This window comes from Podarcis bocagei (assembly GCF_964188305.1).
Source record: "Podarcis bocagei genome assembly, chromosome: 2".
Lineage (NCBI taxonomy): Eukaryota > Metazoa > Chordata > Lepidosauria > Squamata > Lacertidae > Podarcis > Podarcis bocagei.
Genome location: NC_138126.1, coordinates 74,519,929 through 74,537,766, shown reverse-complemented (window position 1 = coordinate 74,537,766; position 17,838 = coordinate 74,519,929). Strand labels below are relative to the sequence as shown.

General features: G+C 41.5%; 1 protein-coding gene across 2 annotated transcripts; it reads right to left on the bottom strand.

The window, feature by feature from the left end:
- Positions 1-421: 421 nt before the first annotated feature.
- PPP2CA (protein phosphatase 2 catalytic subunit alpha) lies at positions 422-15,499 on the bottom strand. Of its 2 annotated transcripts, XM_081185674.1 has the most exons (8): positions 15,056-15,204; positions 11,773-11,902; positions 5,525-5,734; positions 4,756-4,929; positions 4,489-4,578; positions 3,724-3,885; positions 2,395-2,513; positions 422-1,157 (listed from the first exon to the last, which is right to left on the bottom strand). In XM_081185674.1, the coding sequence occupies exons 3-8, from the start codon at positions 5,639-5,641 to the stop codon at positions 1,085-1,087; spliced, it is 735 nt and encodes a 244-aa protein (XP_081041800.1). In that variant the 5' UTR covers positions 5,642-5,734; positions 11,773-11,902; positions 15,056-15,204; the 3' UTR covers positions 422-1,084. The 2 variants fall into 2 exon arrangements, with proteins under 2 accessions (XP_081041800.1, XP_081041799.1); XM_081185673.1 differs by lacking the exon at positions 11,773-11,902 and having other exon boundaries at positions 15,056-15,499.
- Between the last annotated feature and the right edge of the window lie 2,339 nt (positions 15,500-17,838).

Here is a 17,838-nt window from a genome sequence, read left to right as displayed (position 1 = left end):
TCCAAATATGACTTCATTGGCCATCATCTACAGCCTGTTCAAAACAAGGTTTAAATGCAAGTTAGTAATCCTAGAAGTTTCTTCCAACTGAAAGGGCTAGAATGAAATATTAGACAGTCTTTCTGTTAAAATGACAATTTTATAAACATAATTTAATAAATAAAGTGAAAAAATGCTAATAGGTGAATAACAACTCAAAGCCATATTGCTATCAAAATGTAGGACCTCTTTTCACATGCATTTGCTCTCTGAGAAAAATTAAGTGAATTTATGATCTGAACATCGACTCCCAGTACATTGCTCCTGACTTCATTCAGCATACTCTGGATTCTGCATAGGTTCAAAGAGACATAAAAGCTACTTTTTATTAAACACAACATGGTATGAACCTGCAATATATTTAAAAGTCAACTATCTTCCATTATTAGTTCACAAGTTTATTATGAAAAAATGCTGCAACACTCTTCTGCAGCAACATCTTACAGAAAAAAACCTGTTCTGTTCAAAATAACTCACTATGATGGACAAGTACACGGGACATTATATAGAGGGAAGTGTGAGGGAAGAATGTGGGGGAACCAAGTGCAGACAAAACAACCATACAATTAAATTAAACAGTTTTCCCTGGAAAAAAAATCAGAACACAAATAAGAAAATCAGTCTTGGTACTTATTTAAAATGTTCATTAAGCTTCAATGATAGTTTGCTATCCTTATCTACAGTCATGCTGGAAAGCTATAGCTAAATGGAAAGTTAATTGTTTTCACAAGGTGTTAAATGTCTACATCTTAATATTTGCAGTCTCCCAGAGAAAGCAAAAGTAACTACAAGTAGAGCTATGCCAGAAACTGGTTTCTTGACCAACAGTGTTGCTTCAGCATGCAATGAACTGGTTCATTCTAAAGTGGTCACAGTCGCTGACAGACAAGAGGCTTTGTATTTCAATATGGCACATCTTTTGGTCCATGTGAAAACAGGTTTCAATGTTAAATGTTTTCTGACATTTTGGAGTTACTGTTGCTCTTCCCATATCCTTTAGGTCAACACATGGTTCATGGCAATACTGTACAAGTGTAAAATCTCGTTACAGGAAGTAGTCTGGGGTGCGACGAGTAACATGTGGTTCACCTCTGCGTGGCGCTGGATCAAACTGCAAACTGAAAAAAACCCAACACTTTTAATATTTATGTGGTTTATGATATCCAACTAAAACACAGCAGCCCCACTGAAATCAGTAGACTTACATCCACAGAATTCTGTTTTGACTACTCAGGGATAACATTAGATATCAGCCATAGCTTTTAAATTCTCTACATTATTCCAATTCATTCTGCGATCAAGATTGTGGCTGTTTTTCCCTTACACTTCTAGATGTAGAAGGCATCAGCCATCTCTAGAATGCATGTAATATGCATCAGTATTAACTTGTAGTTATATTCTACCAAGCTCTTCCTTTAGATCAATACAAATGGAGGATCAGTGTAAAACTGACATAGCACTTGAATATTTAACTGTGCTCCTTTGGGAGGAACAGCAAGATATAAATTTAAAAGACAAACTTCAGAAGCATTGCAATTTCCAGAGCTAAACCTTGATATAGACTGCAGAAAGATGAAATTATAGAGGAAGAGCCTGCCATTCATCTAGGAGTTCAATTAAAAATCTATGCAGCCCACCCTACTGTCTTATGGGCTAAGGAAGGTGACAGTGATAAGCATACAGATCCTTTGCTCAAAAGAAAATCTTGCTGCATCTTAAGGATAAATTAGAGAATGCATACTGTTGCAAAGAACAAAAGCAAACATCTCTTCAAATACCATTTTAAATAGAGGAATTCAGCTTTACTTCCCCCAAAACTGACAACCAAGAGAGGCTATTAGTAAACTCCCAAAGCAACTTCCTGAATCATTGGGACTTTAGGGTGAAGAGCAAGTAGTAATAATTTAATAATAATAAAAAATATAAGAAGAAGCAGCAGCATCAGGTGCCCAGTATTACAATTTGTTACCCATAAGGTTAGTTTTATACAGAAGCCTTTTAGGCAAGTTTTTAATATCTGATGTTTTATTCTGTTTTTAATCTGCTGGGAGTCACCCAGAGTGGCTGGGGAAACCCAGCCAGATGGGCGGGGTATAAATAATAAATTATTATTATTATAAATTATTACTACAAAATAGCAGTTACAATTATATAGTAAAGCAAATTCTAACCAAAAAAGCCCACACACAGTATTCCACAACCACCCACATTTTTCCAAGTATACAATCAGGTAAGATTTGTCAACTTTACTCATCTTCAAACAGCCAGATAAGGCAATTTATGAACAGCATTCTAACTAGAATTATAAATGACATGTTTTGTTAGTTCTTATAGGAAAAAACTTTAAGCACTTACAATGAATATTTTAGAGTATCATCAAGTTCCATGATTGCAGCTTGGTTACCACACCGGTAGCAATAATTTGGAGCACTGAAAATGGTTACTACATTCCGATCATGACACCAATTGTAACCCTGGGGGGGGGGGGAAGAACACAGATGCAAATCATTGTAACATGTCTCTCTACGGGGAGGGTAGTAACCTATAGTGGACAGAGCATCAGAATAAGATAAACAATTTATTACTCTAAATTACCACTTTTAGCCATTCATGTAAGAACTGACAACATAGGTACTTCCTATACAAAATCATATAAATTGATCTAACCCATTGTTATCTGCTTTGAAGAAGCTGCTCTCCAGGATCTCAGGCCTTCCCAATCATTCTATCAAATACCTTTTGTAATGGTTCTAGGGGTTGCTCGTGCGTAAGCCTGACTGGGTTGCCTGAGTGAACCTTTCCTGTCCGGACAGCCACTCACCCATGGCTGTCTCAATCGCTGGCAGACTCCGTCAGTGAGTGTTTCTTAAACTTATTCCAGCAAAGAAGTTCTTTGACGCCCAGTCTCCTCCTACTCTCCCTGCGCGGAAGCCTTCTGCGCAAGGAGGGCGTAGGCAGCGGAGGACCCTTCCTCTCCCCGCTGGTCCCCGGCAAGGAGTCATGTGACCGCCTCTCTGATTCCCCCATCTGCCCCCCTTCTCCACTGGAGCTAAGCTGATTCCCTTCCCCAGAAGAGGGGCTGCCTCTCCCAATCCCAGGACACTCTCTGGGATCCCTCTGGAGCTTGCTCTCTCCCTCCGGCACTGATGGCAGTTCCCTGACACCTTTTTAACAGGAATTAAACCTGGAAGCTTCTACATATAATAAACCAGCAATACCAATCAACAACGGCTTCTTCCTAATGAAACTGATCAATGTCAGCCTTAGCTGTCCATCTGTAGAGATAGAAAGCCCTTAGAGTTGAATATGAAGAAATAAAAGAGGTCAGTCAGTAGATGGCAGAACTTCTTACCCCACACCGCCCCCTGAAAAATATTTAGTATATAAAATCCTAGTGTCAGAGTTTAAATATTTGTACTGCAGTAATTTGTCATAGAATGACACAGTAAAATACAGGTCTAGGTGACAGGAGTCACTTACAGTGGAATAACAAGCCATTTTCATGGAAATAATTATGCCTTCAAGTCTATCCTGCAAGCTCATTTTTTAACAAAAGGACAAGATATACAAGTTACTTTGCCACCACAGGCTTAACATGTCTTTATTTGTATGCCAAAGCTATCTGGTTATGCAGGGAGATTTTCACCTCAAGAAAGGAAACAACATAAAAAGTCTGGGGCTTACCTCCATTACCAACTGATGAGCTCTTGAGACCAGTGTAAGGCCATTAGCATGGTTGAAGGTTTCTGAAATATCTTGTCCAAAAGTATAACCAGCACCTCGAGGAGAAATGCCCCAGCCGCCACGATCATCTGGGTCTGACCACAGCAAATCACACATTGGACCCTAGGAAACATTTCAGCATCATTACACAGCCAAAAAAAAAACCTGAAGAGGGCTAACACAGCCCCAAATTTTTAAGAAGAAATGTTTGAAGAGTAGCTGAATGACTACATTAACATGGTACTTTGAACCAATTTATTTGTTCCCCAAAACACCTGCACTGAGCTCCGTGGGGGAAAGAAGCATGCTCAACACTACGTTCCCAAACTGACATCAGTGCTAGATTATACTCTGCAGCATCTGAACACAGAATTGGTGGTGCAGATGTTATTCGGTGCAAAAGATGGTCCTCCCAGCTTTTAAGAGTTATGTGGACCCCTAGTTTGCCTACTCTTAAGTTGAAGAACAATCTACTTGGAGATGTGTCATTTGTAATTAGCAAACAAATTTCCACCTTTTAACTAAGATTTAAGTGCTGTTTATAGTTTTATTGTTTGGATAAGGGAACAGGACAAGCAGTGCAAACATTTTTGGAGTTAGAGGTCATGTGGAAAAATATGGTTTACTTTAACAATAGACTCCCTTATAACGCAGAAGAGGAATTGGGCATTAGTATGATTTCACACACTAACACAGCACAGAAATTGTAACACAAATTATAGTTACCTCATGTGGAACTTCTTGCAGACGATCAAGTGCTCTGATGTGATCCAGTGTATCTATAGATGGGGAAAGACCTCCATGTAGACAGAAAATCTGAAAGATAAATTCATTTGTTGGGACATGAATTAGATCCAAATACTATAGCTACAAGTGTTTTTCAAAGTTACAGATAGTTTCTCTAGGAAGAAAATCTGATAAAAAGGTAACAGATCTTCTACTCCACCTTCCTTCTCTGCTAATATTAGGAACACATCAGTATTTTCAACATACCTGTCCGTCCACCAAGGCAGTTAGAGGAAGATAGTCAAAAAGGTCTGTGAAGTATTTCCAGACATTTGCATTTCCATATTTCCTTAAACATTCATCATAGAAGCCATATACTTGTGTGATCTGTCTGCTTTCATGGTTCCCTCGGAGAATAGTGATGCGTTCACGATAACGGACCTATAAAACAAGATAGCTACTGTGACTAAACCAAGTATGTACTTCTCCAGCATTTCTATGAGCAGAAGTAAGCCGTAACTTATGGAGATTTATTATTTATTATTAATATTATTATTATTATTATCATCATCATCATCATTATCATCATCATCATATCTGTACCCTGCCCATCCAAATAGGTTGCCCCAGCCACTCAAAAACATCTTACTACAGACATCACATTTTAATAAAACATATTTAATTTTGTGGTATATTTTCTGTGGTATAGTATATTTTTGCAGGATAAATCCCAAAATTAAACTTGGAGATAGATTCTTTTTCAGGTCTGGAATGAACTTCTCTATCCACTTCTGATGGAGATACAGACCCAAGAACACTGGAAGATTGAACAGATCTCTAAAGCAACACATTTAATATGTAGTCTCTTTGGGCAATACAATTGTGTTGCCTCCAACATCATTTTTTTCATTAGTGTAGAACCTCCAACCCCAATGACTCAGTCATTATAATGTTCATTAGTACTGTAAGTCTTACAGCAATTCAGACTATACAGGCATTATATATTTCAATACCAACATTCATTTTAAAATATTACCTTGAGAGCTACCAGAAGTGTTACGGTTTCAACAGAGTAATATCCCCTGTCAACATAATCCCCCATAAATAAGTAATTTGTGTCTGGTGATTTTCCTCCAATTCTGAAAAGTTCCATGAGATCATGAAATTGTCCATGGACATCTCCACAAACTGTGACTGGACACCGTACTTCTTGCACATTTGATTCTTTTGTCAAGATTTCTTTAGCCTGCAGAAGGGGAAAAAATAGTTTTACATTAATTTGCAGAGATAATACTTGTTCATTTCTTTTTAAAGCATTCCACCTGCTCACCTTTCTTTAGTTACAAATATTTTTTTCCTTTTAAGAAGATACAGGATTTCATGAAGGGAACTCCATTAACAATGGTTCATCCAATTTTTAAAAAAAACCAATGCAGCCAGTGTACCTAGGAATAAACTTGCAACCAGATCTTATGTTCCATGTGCTGTATAAGGGAATTATTTTTAGGACAGCAATCTCCAATGAAATAAATGAGGAAACAATTCCAGATGGGGGAGCTCCAAGCATGCACTTTACCCAGAATAAATTGCTGGGTTAAGGTGAAGCAGCAATCTTCTGGGAACCCTAACTTTCTGGGCCTCAAGTTGCAGAAAAGCCTTAATTTGACCACAAAAGGTTACAACATCCTCAATGATCCTAATTAGTCATATTTTGATAGACGCCAGGCCCCTAACAGACTACCCAATAGTACAATATGATTAGACACCTTACCACAATCCTATACAGTGGAACCTCGGGTTAGGTTCTGGAGGTCGGTTCTTAACCTGAAACTGTTCTTAACCTAAATCACCACTTTAGCTATAATGGGGTCTCCCACTGCAGCCGCTGCATGATTTCTGTTTCCCATCCTGAAGCAAAGTTCTTAACCCGAGGTACTATTTCTGGGTTAGTGGACTCTGTAACCAGAAGCGTATGTAACCCAAGGTACCACTGTACTATACTGAAAATACTTGTTGACAAACAAATGATCTTTGGAACTTGTTTTTTTATACATCAGCAGATAAACACTACTGTTCTATCTAATTACTTAATTCATATTACCTAGTTTTTTACTTAAGATTATCCAGTTTTCCAATTCCTTTTTCCTGATAAGATCAATCCCATGTGTATAATTATTGTCAAGACAATTATTGTCAGACAATGGGACGCGGGTGGTGCTGTGAGTTAAACCACAGAGCCTAGGGCTTGCCGATCAGAAGGTCGGCGGTTCGAAATCCCCGCGACGGGGTGAGCTCCCGTTGCTCGGTCCCTGCTCCTGCCAACCTAGCAGTTTGAAAGCACGTCAAAGTGCAAGTAGATCAATAGGTAAGGTAAATGGCGGGAAGGTAAATGGTTTGCCAGAAGTGGCTTAGTCATACTGGCCACATGACCTGGAAGCTGTACGCTGACTCCCTCAGCCTGTAAAGCGAGATGAGCACCGCAACCTTAAGAGTCACCTGCGACTGGACCTAACAGTCAGGGGTCCCTTTACCTTTAATGCTGCGCTGCATGAACCAACAGTCTGATTCAGTATAAAAGGAAGCTCCCTATGTTCCTAGTGCTATATTCCCACTTTGAAAAAAGAAGTGGCACTGAAAGTATTGCCTTCTTGTAGCATTTTTACCATGTGAAAATGGGTATGCAGTAAATATCATAAATGATTTATCTGCCCAGAAGCTATCCAGAAAATTGTAATGTAAGAGTTGTTCAGGCTGACAGAAATGCTTTCCAGCACCTTGTTAAAAGAAACTCCATCAAGGAAATACACATTCAGAGCTCAAGTTTTGCTTGGCTTCTCTCTCTAAACATTGTATTGCTTTGGATCAAAAGGCAGAATGAGTAGCAGTACTCAAGGGTACTAGATGACACACTAAGCTCCAAGGCACACACAGGCTCATCAACCAGAGAATCACTACTATTTATTTTCTCCCAGTTGTACAAGTGCCACCACCAAACCTCCCTATACCACCACAACCATCATGGCACAAATCAGGCTCAATTTTTTTGAAGGGAATAGTCTACGACCTCTGTGCCACTGATGGTGACGGTGTCACAAAAGTGTGAAACCGCAATAATTTTTACAACCTCCTGTTAGACCTGGGCAAAAAGAACAACGTTGGGACAAAGGAAGAAGTGTTCAAGCAGCAGATATTCACTTGCCATAATGGACTGGGATTCCTCCAGTCCTGACTAGTCAAATTCCAGGCTTCATGCAGTAACAATGCCTCTATCTCATTAGACAAATCCACTCAGTGATGAGTTTTCTAGAATATTCTGAATTGAATTTTTTCCAGAAAATCTTGTTCTGGCCTAAATCAACTGAGATTCAATTTAACATGCTAAAAGGGTATTTACATTTAATACACGATAGATTAATTTTAAATGCTGCATGAAGGTCTCAAATCTTTTCCAACAGCTAAGAGAGGCAGAGGTGAATGTACAATATTGTATTACGTGATCCCACTGAGATCCCAAGATGAAATTTTGCAGGTAGCTCTTAGAAATATTAAATAGCCAATACAATTTTTTGGAAATTTTAAATCATTTTTATTCACTTTTTTAAATTTTCAATTTTGTAATTGGAATTTTAAAGTAAGTCCATCATGTGATATATTGTATTAAAGCCCATGAAGTTCTGAAAAGATTGATGTTTTTGGTTTTGATGTATCTCAATTACGGACTGAGCTTTTAAGGTTTATGTGTAGGCCAAAATTGTCATTTTGGAAATTTCAAACCCTTATAACTCACAAGCAGGATGAGATAAATAATGAAAATTTTAGATGTAAACTTAGTTTTGATCATTCAATAAGTGTACAAAATATTAAGAAAATTGGATGACATGAGGTAAAAAAAGTTGGATCACTTGGTATGGAATGACCCAGAAGATATGGTACTGAGCCAGCTGCATCAAACTATTTCTAAATAATCCTTTACATGCAATAGCCCAGGACACACTGTTTTCCAAAGCTGCCATGTCCATAACAAGAACTGAATCATGAATAATTTTCTTCCATTTTAAAGAAAGGCCTTCCTACAGTCCAAAGGCCTTGAGCCAATTCACTTAGTGACTCAACTGTGGACTCCTGAATGACCTTAACTTGGGTTTATATTCTGAAGTGCTTGTTGGTCAGGATCTTTATATTCACTGAATTAAATACTGCACCTGTGATGCAAACAAGTCCTGCAGCCACCAAATCTGTCTCTCTACTCCCCGAGGACACTTCACTTACACCCTGTTGTCCATTTTCTCATATACTCCTCCCATGAACCATTTATATGGGTTCAAGAAAGGTGAACAATGAGGAAAACCCTGACAATACATTTAATATTTTCCTGAGATCATACTGGGGGTTGAACAACAATCTGCAGGAATGGCCCTGTTCTCTAATCATATCACCTACCAAGTGTGTGTGTCTTTTAGCATTAGTGGAAATATTAATATTGGTCACCAATATTGAAAAGAAGAGTGAAAAATAACTTATCTTCTTGAAGGCAGGCACTCCTTCAAAGTGAAACATACCTTTCCTGCTAAACAGAAGTTTAGCACATTCATTCTCAAAGGGATGAGGCTTGATAATTCAGAGTATTTTTAGGAAATTTAGCTTGCATTTTAGTGTTTCCCAACATCAAACATTACTTGGGGACCTGTCCTGGTTGAGTATAGAAATCAGTATTTCACACTGGTTACCAAGCAAAAGCTATCTCTATGCTATCATACCAACTATGGAACTCTCAAGATTGATGAATTATCCTTTTGTAATGTTTGTTAAAAGCCTGGGAGCTCCACTATCAGATCAGAAATGTTGTTTCTGCCACTTCCGGTAGTCTCATCTCTAATGTTAACTGCTCTAAAAACTAAAGGAGAGGGGAGAGAGGAGAGGGAAGAGAGGCCCTACATACATTTTCTAAACCACATCCATCAGTTTTGTATTCTTGTTATAAAAAAGCACACCTAGACATTCTGTTGTGGTGTCCATAGCCTAGGTTTAAGGTGCCATTTAGCTCCTAGCTTTCATATTTCAGTTTCTAGAACTGGGTACACCCTAGAAGACTTAGGCCTGCTTAAGACCATACTTTTTAAAGACAAAAAGCAAATTATTTCTCTTTTAAGAATTTTCTTGAACCGCATTGGGTACCATATCCATCAAAGCAGCTGTCTTTATCTTTGATTTTTTTCTACAGCTGTAATTGATCTACTCTTTGACAACTGCTTACCATCATATAATTTATACAAGATTCCATCACATCTCCAATGCTTTTCAACATTTACATGAAATGCTGAGAGAAGTGATCCAAGGGTTCACCAGTATGTCAATGACATCCAACTCTACTTCTCATTTTTATGATTGTTAAGTGAGGCACTGAAGTGTTGAACCAGTAAGATGGTGATAGCTAGATGAGTGCACATAAATAGAAACTTGATCCTAACAAAATAGAGGTGCTGTGGGTACATAGCTTGTCTGCTCAGGAGAGTCTAATCAGTTCTAGACATCATTCCACGCCCATTATGGATCAGGCTTGCTGTCTGGAGTGCTCCTAGATCCAGCTTTGTCATTGGAGGCCCACGTAGCTTTTGTGACACACAGCATTTTTTTATCAAGCCAAGGTTGATACGCCTGCTGTGGCCAATCCTAGATTGGCCTAGGCCAGAGGTTTTCAACCTTTTTGGGTCCACAGCTCCCTTGGCCAACTACATTCTTTCCTCGCACCCCTGAGGAGCTCAGTAGCCTCAGCAGCCCAGAGCCAGCAGCCCCTCACCTTTCCAAACACCCTCCCTGGTAGAGTGTTCTCTCAGCCTCCTCTCCTCTCCCCTCTTCTTGGGCCTCCTCTGGGCAGCTGCTGCTGCCGCTCCTGGTCTTGTGTACTGCCCACCCTGCCCCAAAGAGACGTGCCTCCTCACACTGCCCCACAGGGGCCTGGGAAGCACCCTCTGGCCAGTCCCAGAGGCACCATTCGCCTAGGGAGCTTGTAGCCAGGGCTGCTGCAACAAATAGCCACCACAAGCCTTTGAGAAGCAGAGATGCAAGAGGGCATCAGAGAAGGGAGGGAAGGAAAGAGTGACAGAGGCCTGTGTTGCCCGTGGCACCCCTGACCATCATTCAAGGCACCCCAGGATGCCACAGCACACTGGTTGAAAACCACTGCCCTAGACAGTTATCCATGCTTGGGGGGAGGGACTCAGATTGTTAAAGTGCTATGCGTGGGGCTACCTCTGAACACTGACCAGAAGCTATAGTTTAGCCACTAGATTGTTAACTAGGATAGTACCTTGGGGTAATATAAAATGAGTCAACATGGATTTCAGCTGTATAAGTACAGTTCTTAGGATGCAGCCTATTGCACTTCTCACAATGAGGTCACAAGGAAAAGGTTTTGATTGTTGCTAAAACTGGTTAAATAATAAAGTTTTTACCACTGGCTATTCACTACCCTATCTTCTGCCAGGCTGGATAAGAGCTTGTGCCTGCAAAAGTAAATCAGTTGAATTGTGTTCCTAAAAAAATATGCAGGATAACAAGATCCAAATTTACCTCCCCAATACTTTCTTTCAGATAAAGTCAATCTTTCAACTTTAATGCCAGCCTCCAACCCAACATCACAGAAAACAGAGCCAGATTCTCTGCTGTAGCCATCAAAACCAGCCCAAAATTATTAGAGGCATTCAAAATGTCTGCATTTTTAACGATTTCTGATTGTTAATTTTGTTATATTCTCTTAAAAGATATAGTTTGTGTGCATGTATGCTGTTGTTCTGCTACTGTTGCATTGATAACCCTATACTGTATTTTATGTTTATAGTATGCAGACCAAATGAAGTGGAACTTGCTAGCTTAAAACAATGGTCAAAAAGCTTCATTAATTCTTATGAGAATACTGTTTTATAAACTCCTTTCCAGCAGGTTCCTATTAGCATTCAATTTAGTTCTGAGTTTTAGGTCCAGTTCTTGATTGCTTTTCTATTACTGAAGTACTTGAACTAAAAAGGCAATTAGGACCAGCTACAGCTTTGGAGATAGGTGAAAAGCAAGAAGCTTGGGGAAGGCAGGTTGGTTTCTCTTGCTATCAACCTATCAAATAGGAAGGAGCAGCATGTAGAAGAAGTATTTTTGTATATTTCCAATATCTGTGTCAGTGGGTGATATTTCCTGCTGTCATTTCTTTAGGAGTCCAACAGGCAAAACCAGATAACAAGGCAAATTTAATCTCATTACCTCAAAACACCCCAGTTACTTATCTAGACTCACCTCTTAAGCACTTTGCCTTAGATTTCTGACTGTTCTTTACACTAAAGGTGATTCCTCCTACACCCATCTGTTATTCTTTGCCTTGACTGCAATATATGCTGATTATACTGAAAGTGATCTTTTCTTCTCTCTGCAGAATAAAAAATGTTTCAAGCACACTCTTACCTATCAATAAGAAATGTATTTCTAAATGATCATAATAAAGCACTTCTCCCTAAATGTTTGCTTTCCACCAAACAAACCTGTTTATTGAGAAGCCTACCTTCCAGACCAACTGAATTTTCGACAATTGATAAGTGCCAAACTATGTTCCTTAGAAGCTGTGTGGTCATACACATTTCACTTAAACAGAGAAATCATTCCCCACTAATAACAAACTCACGTGGCTTACGCAAACAGGATAACAGAGGAAGGTATCAGAAAAGTCAGGCACAGAGGTTTTCAGAAATACCCCCCAAAATTAAGGGGCAACCTTAAAAATAGCCCCATGAGCACTGGGCATGCTCTACCTGCCATCAGATAATATTAAATGCTAATTGGAAAAGGAAAAGGAAAAGATGCAGAAGACAGAATGCAATGCTCTGCTTGGAGGGAGGAAATTGGTGGCTGGAGGACACACACAAATTTTATTAGTGCTCTCACTTGGGTTCACCAATGCATATTCCTTATTTGTTTGGGAGAAATTATAATTGGGAGAAATTGGGACTTATTTATAAGGGGGGGGACTAGGGTAAACCAGAGGGAAAAGATTTTATTTCTGTACTTTTCACAAGCTGTCAGCTAGTTTTGCCCCAGAAGCCTTGTCAACCATGAAATATGGTTAACAACAAAAAACTGAAGTATGTTTCTAGTGCCACAGTTAACAAACTTCCCTTGATACTAACTTTAAGAAGCACTCCAGATAACAAGGGATAATAAAAAGAAAAGCTAAAAATGCCAAGACGTTACTTATGTTTTCACATTGGCACCAGTCATTTGAAGGAAGAACATCTATGAGACTTCCATGCATTTCAATTTTCTTATATTTCAGCACAGTAAAGACATGTTTATACACTACTGTATAGTTGCAAGAACTTCTTTGTCTCAAACCCTAGTCACATCCACCTCAGCAGCAGAAAATGCTGCAAAAAGTGAAGGGATTTACAATCTACAAATTAAATGCATGTTGCACCCACAAGTTACCATGTCTAGTACAGCTCTGTGTCACTGCTTGCTCTCCTCAGACTGCCCCAGGTTATATACATACAGTAGGAAACTGGGTAGCTCCAGGAATGTAGAGGAAGAATTTGCTTGCCATTTTAGAAACCAAACCAGTTAAGACCACAAAAAATCCAATTTTCCCAGACTGAAGAAATAAGTGACTCCACAAACTAGCATTTCACAATACACACACCAGAAGCTATGGGTATCTGATTCTTCTGGGTACTTTGTACAGGACAAATGGACTCACACTGTAAACAGCAAGTGACAGCACAAGGTTGAATTCAACAGGCAGAAGCTGGGGACTGGAAGAGTAGCACAGGACTTTTGTCTTTGTACATTAGTATGAGGCCATACTGTATGATATATTCTGCTTCCCAAATCATTACAGTCTGAACAGCAGTGAATTCCCACAATTCTATTTTCTGTATAGATAGCACTGGAATACTGTAGACTTGATTTCGACTTCATATGGGACTATAATATGCTACCACAGCAGCCAAATTGTACCGAAACAAGAACCCCAATAGTTAACTCGGCCAACACGGCTCATGCTCAACATGTTGCTAATTAGCAATACTTTTACAAGCAGTTTTACACCTCAACCCCAAGCAGAGGCATTTAAAAGTACCTTACACAGATGCCAATGAAACCTGCAACTAAGTGTGCTCAGGCGAACTGCCACACAAGAAAATACAGTAAGCAGAAATAAATTCTAAGAATTCCAATGAAAACTTGTCAGTCCAATGTACTAGTAACTACTCTGATTATGTAAACTTCCAATAATAAAATTTACCTGAAATATATTAGGAAATTCAAACCTTCATATTTTAACATGCCAGGTTAATGTGATGTCATTTAGTATTTGGCATACTTACACTGAGGCAAGTTTGTCAATCCCTTCCCCATAAAAAAAATTCATTATGTCCATGGAATTAAGATAAATATAGCATTGAATTTTTTTAAGTACTAAGGTGAAATAATTTGACAATAATTATTCAATTACTGCATGCAACAATACAAAACAACCCTACACAAAGATTGGATACTTTGCCACTTTTATCCCCCTTATTCTCCCCCTCTCTCCTTATTAACTATTCCCAACTGCTACCCATTCACGCTTAACCACCCAGATAGTGTTCAAGTGACCAGATCGTCCCTTCCCTAACGCAAAGCAACAGAAGAAGGCTTGGTGATAAGCGACCCAAACAAAAAAGTGTGCCTGCGCAAAGTACATTGACGTCTTGTCAAGATTTTCTTTTCGCCAGGATCTTGCTGCCGTCCCCCACAGAAAGAGAAGGCTTTGCCCGCTAAGAAGCACAAGGGGGTTTCTATCAGCACAGTAATGCACTGTGTATTTTCAGCGAAAGGCGCCATTTTAAGAGTCAGCGGAAAAAAGGAGGAGCGGAGGAACTAGATAGAGAAGCGGTCGATGCGACAGGGGGCGTAGGGCTGCCGGGGGGACACCGATCCTCTCGTCCAGTCATGGGGCAAAATACCCCCTTCCAGATCGGGAGGGGGGTGGGAGGCTGGAGAGGGGAGGCAGCGCTGGCGGCGGCCTTTCCCCCCAAAGACTGCACCTGCCCGAGGGACACACCCCGCTCGCTACCCGCCCTTCCTGCCCCCTTCAGCGGAGTCCCCACGACTAGCAGCAGCTCGAGGCAGAAGCTGCTATTCATCCACCCTCCCCACAATCCCCATCCGTTTTCGGCCTTTCCGGCCCTTCCACCGCGACGGTGCCTCTTGCGCCAATTGCGGAACCCCTGCGCTGGGATGGGGGGACTCTCCTGCCCCCCATCTCGCTCCTCACCCCAAAGATCGCCTAAGCAGACCTTCCTCCCTCGCCTCGCCTCTCTCCCTCCGAGGAAGGACCCACCCCCCACCCCCGCTCTCCTCGCTCGCTCGCTCCCTCCCTCCCTCCACCTGAGCACCCTTCCCGGGTGAACGTCCCCCGGCACCCAAAGGGCCTCCCTCCCTTTCCAAGCAGCGGCCTCGGTTTCCCGCCTCCGCTCGTCCCTTCTGCCGCCGCCCCCGGCAGGGTCCCCTCCCCCCGTCTCCCTCGGAGGCGCCGCTGGCTACCCACCTTCTCGCAGAGGCTCTTCACCTGGCCCTCGGAGAGCTGCTTGCACTCGTTCAGCTGCTCCACCCACTGGTCGAGCTCCTTGGTGAAGACCTTCTCCTCCATCCTCGCTGCTCGCCCAGCCGCCGCCGCCGCTCTTTCCCCCGCTTCCTCCTCCTCCCTTCCTCCCTTCTTCTGCCTCTCGCCGGCACCCGCCGCCCCAGCCCAGCCCCCGCCGCCGTCCTCCTCCTCCCCCTCCCCCTCCGCACAGAGACTGCACTGCCTCTCGCTGGGAAAGAAACGACGAGCGGAGGAGCAGGGAAGGAGAGAGAGAGGCAGGAAGGGCCGGATCCGTCCCTCAGAGGCGGCGAGAGGAGCAGCAGCAATGTGGCGGAGGCGGCGAATGCTACTCGGAAGCTCGCTGGTTCTCTCCCCTCCGTGTAATGGCTGCCGCGCCTTGACGTCACCCGGCCACGGTTGCCACCCTCCTCCTCCTCCTCCTCCTCCTCGGAATAGGCAAAAGGGAAGAGCCTCGCGCCTGCTCGAGAAGAGGAGTTGCGCATGCGTCAGGGGGCCTCTCTACGGGTGGTTGTAATAGCGAGGGAGGGTGGGGCCGCCTTAAGGAACCTGCGCGCGCCGCTGGGAGCAGGCGCAGAAGCGCCAGGCGTCGGTGTTTAGCCTCGCCTATTGCACGTTCCTCGGGGCGGGGGCATTGTGGGATTCTGGGGCGGGCGGGGCGAGTTTATTTGACAAGAGGGATGATTTGGGGTGGAGAGGAGAGACCGCTAAAAATTTAAATCCATAGGGTCACCATAGAAACGCAGGGGTTGTTTTTTTATTTTTGCTGAGCGCTGGCTCCATGGGGGCGTTGCTAAGAAGACAACTTCTTAGCAAGTTTGGCGCACCCCCTATATACTGCTCCTGCCCAGTGACTTCCTCTTCTCATATTATGGGCAGGGCGGCCAGGGATTGGTGGTGGTGTCTAGGAGCAGACACGCACCGCCCTCACGAAGGGCAGTCAGGGACTCCGTTCTCTTCCTTGCATTCATAAAATTGCAGAGTTGAAAGAGACTCCGAGGGTCGTCTGGTCCAATCCCCTGCAATGCAGGCATCTCAACTAAAGCATCCATGGCAGATGGCCATCCAAGCTCTGCTTACAAATCTCCAACAAAGGAGAGTCCACCACCATCCGAGGGAGTCTGTTGCACTGTCAAACAGCTCTTACTGTTGGAAAGTTCTTGGGTAAAATACAACTCGTATCCTGTTGGTTTTCCAGCTCTTAACACAGCAGTTTTCGTTCTTCAAAAGTCAAGCAAGATTCCGTTGGAAACATCAGACTGTAAAATCTGTTTGTCCGAACAATGTTGATGTAAATGTAAATCTAAGGCCCTAGATATGAGACTCCGCACAAGTACTGACTGCTCTATGAATATCAGGTGGTGTTTGTAAAATATCAGGCCAAAAGAGAACTTTTCTTGATATAATTGCAGTTGTTGAGAAGTATTATTTCCTATCAATACTAGTCCCTTCCTTAGAAGTTTGAAAGACCTGTTTTACCTGCTGTACATTCTTGCAGAATTTGCTATAGCAAAAATGTTTTCTACAGGAATCCAACTTGTTGCATAATCACCAATGGCTATTGCTTACCACACCATTGGTTTTACATTATGGCACAATATTTGAGGGGTGTTCGCATGTTACATTCAACAAGTGTGCAATCCATGCACCTGTGTACATAAAAAGTAGTACATTATGTGTAATGTTTGATAACTATGAGTTTATCCACCTTGGAATGCAATGGCTGAGCAGTACAAATGAACCAGTATACTTGGTCACACAAACACTTGTATGTGTATAGAGACAGTTTGTACCAGTGTTCAGTATAACACGTGAACAGCCATATGATTGACTTTTGCCTCTCTATTTATTAAAATTTTCACCCTAGAATCCTTGACTTATGTTATTAGGCAAGACCCTTGGATTCAGGGTGTTAAAGACAAAAGGAAATTAAACCAAAATGCTCTTGTACTGTATGTGAATAGCACCTTCCCATGATTACTGCAAGTGCTAAAATTGTTACCGTGAAAAGTCTCTAGACAATTAAAATGGCTATATTACTCCTAAACCAATGGGATTCTTATATATTCTCCCCCATAATCTTTTTAACATGTAGGTGAAGTGTTTAGAAAATTCTTGTGCACAGCTTTGTGCAGATCACACTCAAACCCAAAATTCCAGTTGTCATAGAATTTTAGTGTTGGGAGGGACCTAGAGGGTCAGCTAGTCCAACCCCCTGCAATGCAGGAATTCTCTATAAATAATAACGTATGATTTGTTGTGCCAATAGAGCATCTAATGGAATCCTTCTTTATGAAGCAATCTGGTAAAATCTTGCCTTTATGGAAGCCCGTGGATGCTTGCCATTGACTTCAATTGATCAGTCTTTTTCCACATCTTTATCTTACAAGTGGCAGGTGGTAGTAAATTTAATTACAGTTAATTCAAATTAATTCAGATTCATACAGTGAAGAATGAACTTACACAACATGAATCACCGCTGAAGAGGAGGATCAAAGCAGAATGGATGAGCTATTGACACAGAGTCTAGTAAATTCTCGAACAGATTCTTCTGTAGGAGAAAGTCCTGTTTGATGTGATAGTTTAGCTGTGGAAGTTATTTTCACTCTCTTTATACTAATCAGAAATGATAGATAGCTGTGAAATGGCACGAGATTGCCAAAGCAACAATTTAAAACAATGAAATGTTCAGAATCCATTATTTGTGAGGCTGATCTGGCAAACGAAAG

Excerpts from the sequence above, each read along its gene's own strand:
- PPP2CA (XM_081185673.1), bottom strand. The coding sequence starts at position 15,157 with ATGGAGGAGAAGGTCTTCACCAAGGAGCTCGACCAGTGGGTGGAGCAG. Across the intron at positions 3,886-4,488 it reads TGCAAGAAGTTCCACATGAG|GGTCCAATGTGTGATTTGCT; the intron begins GTAACTATAATT and ends AATGTTTCCTAG. Across the intron at positions 2,514-3,723 it reads CTCATCAGTTGGTAATGGAG|GGTTACAATTGGTGTCATGA; the intron begins GTAAGCCCCAGA and ends CCCCCCCCCCAG.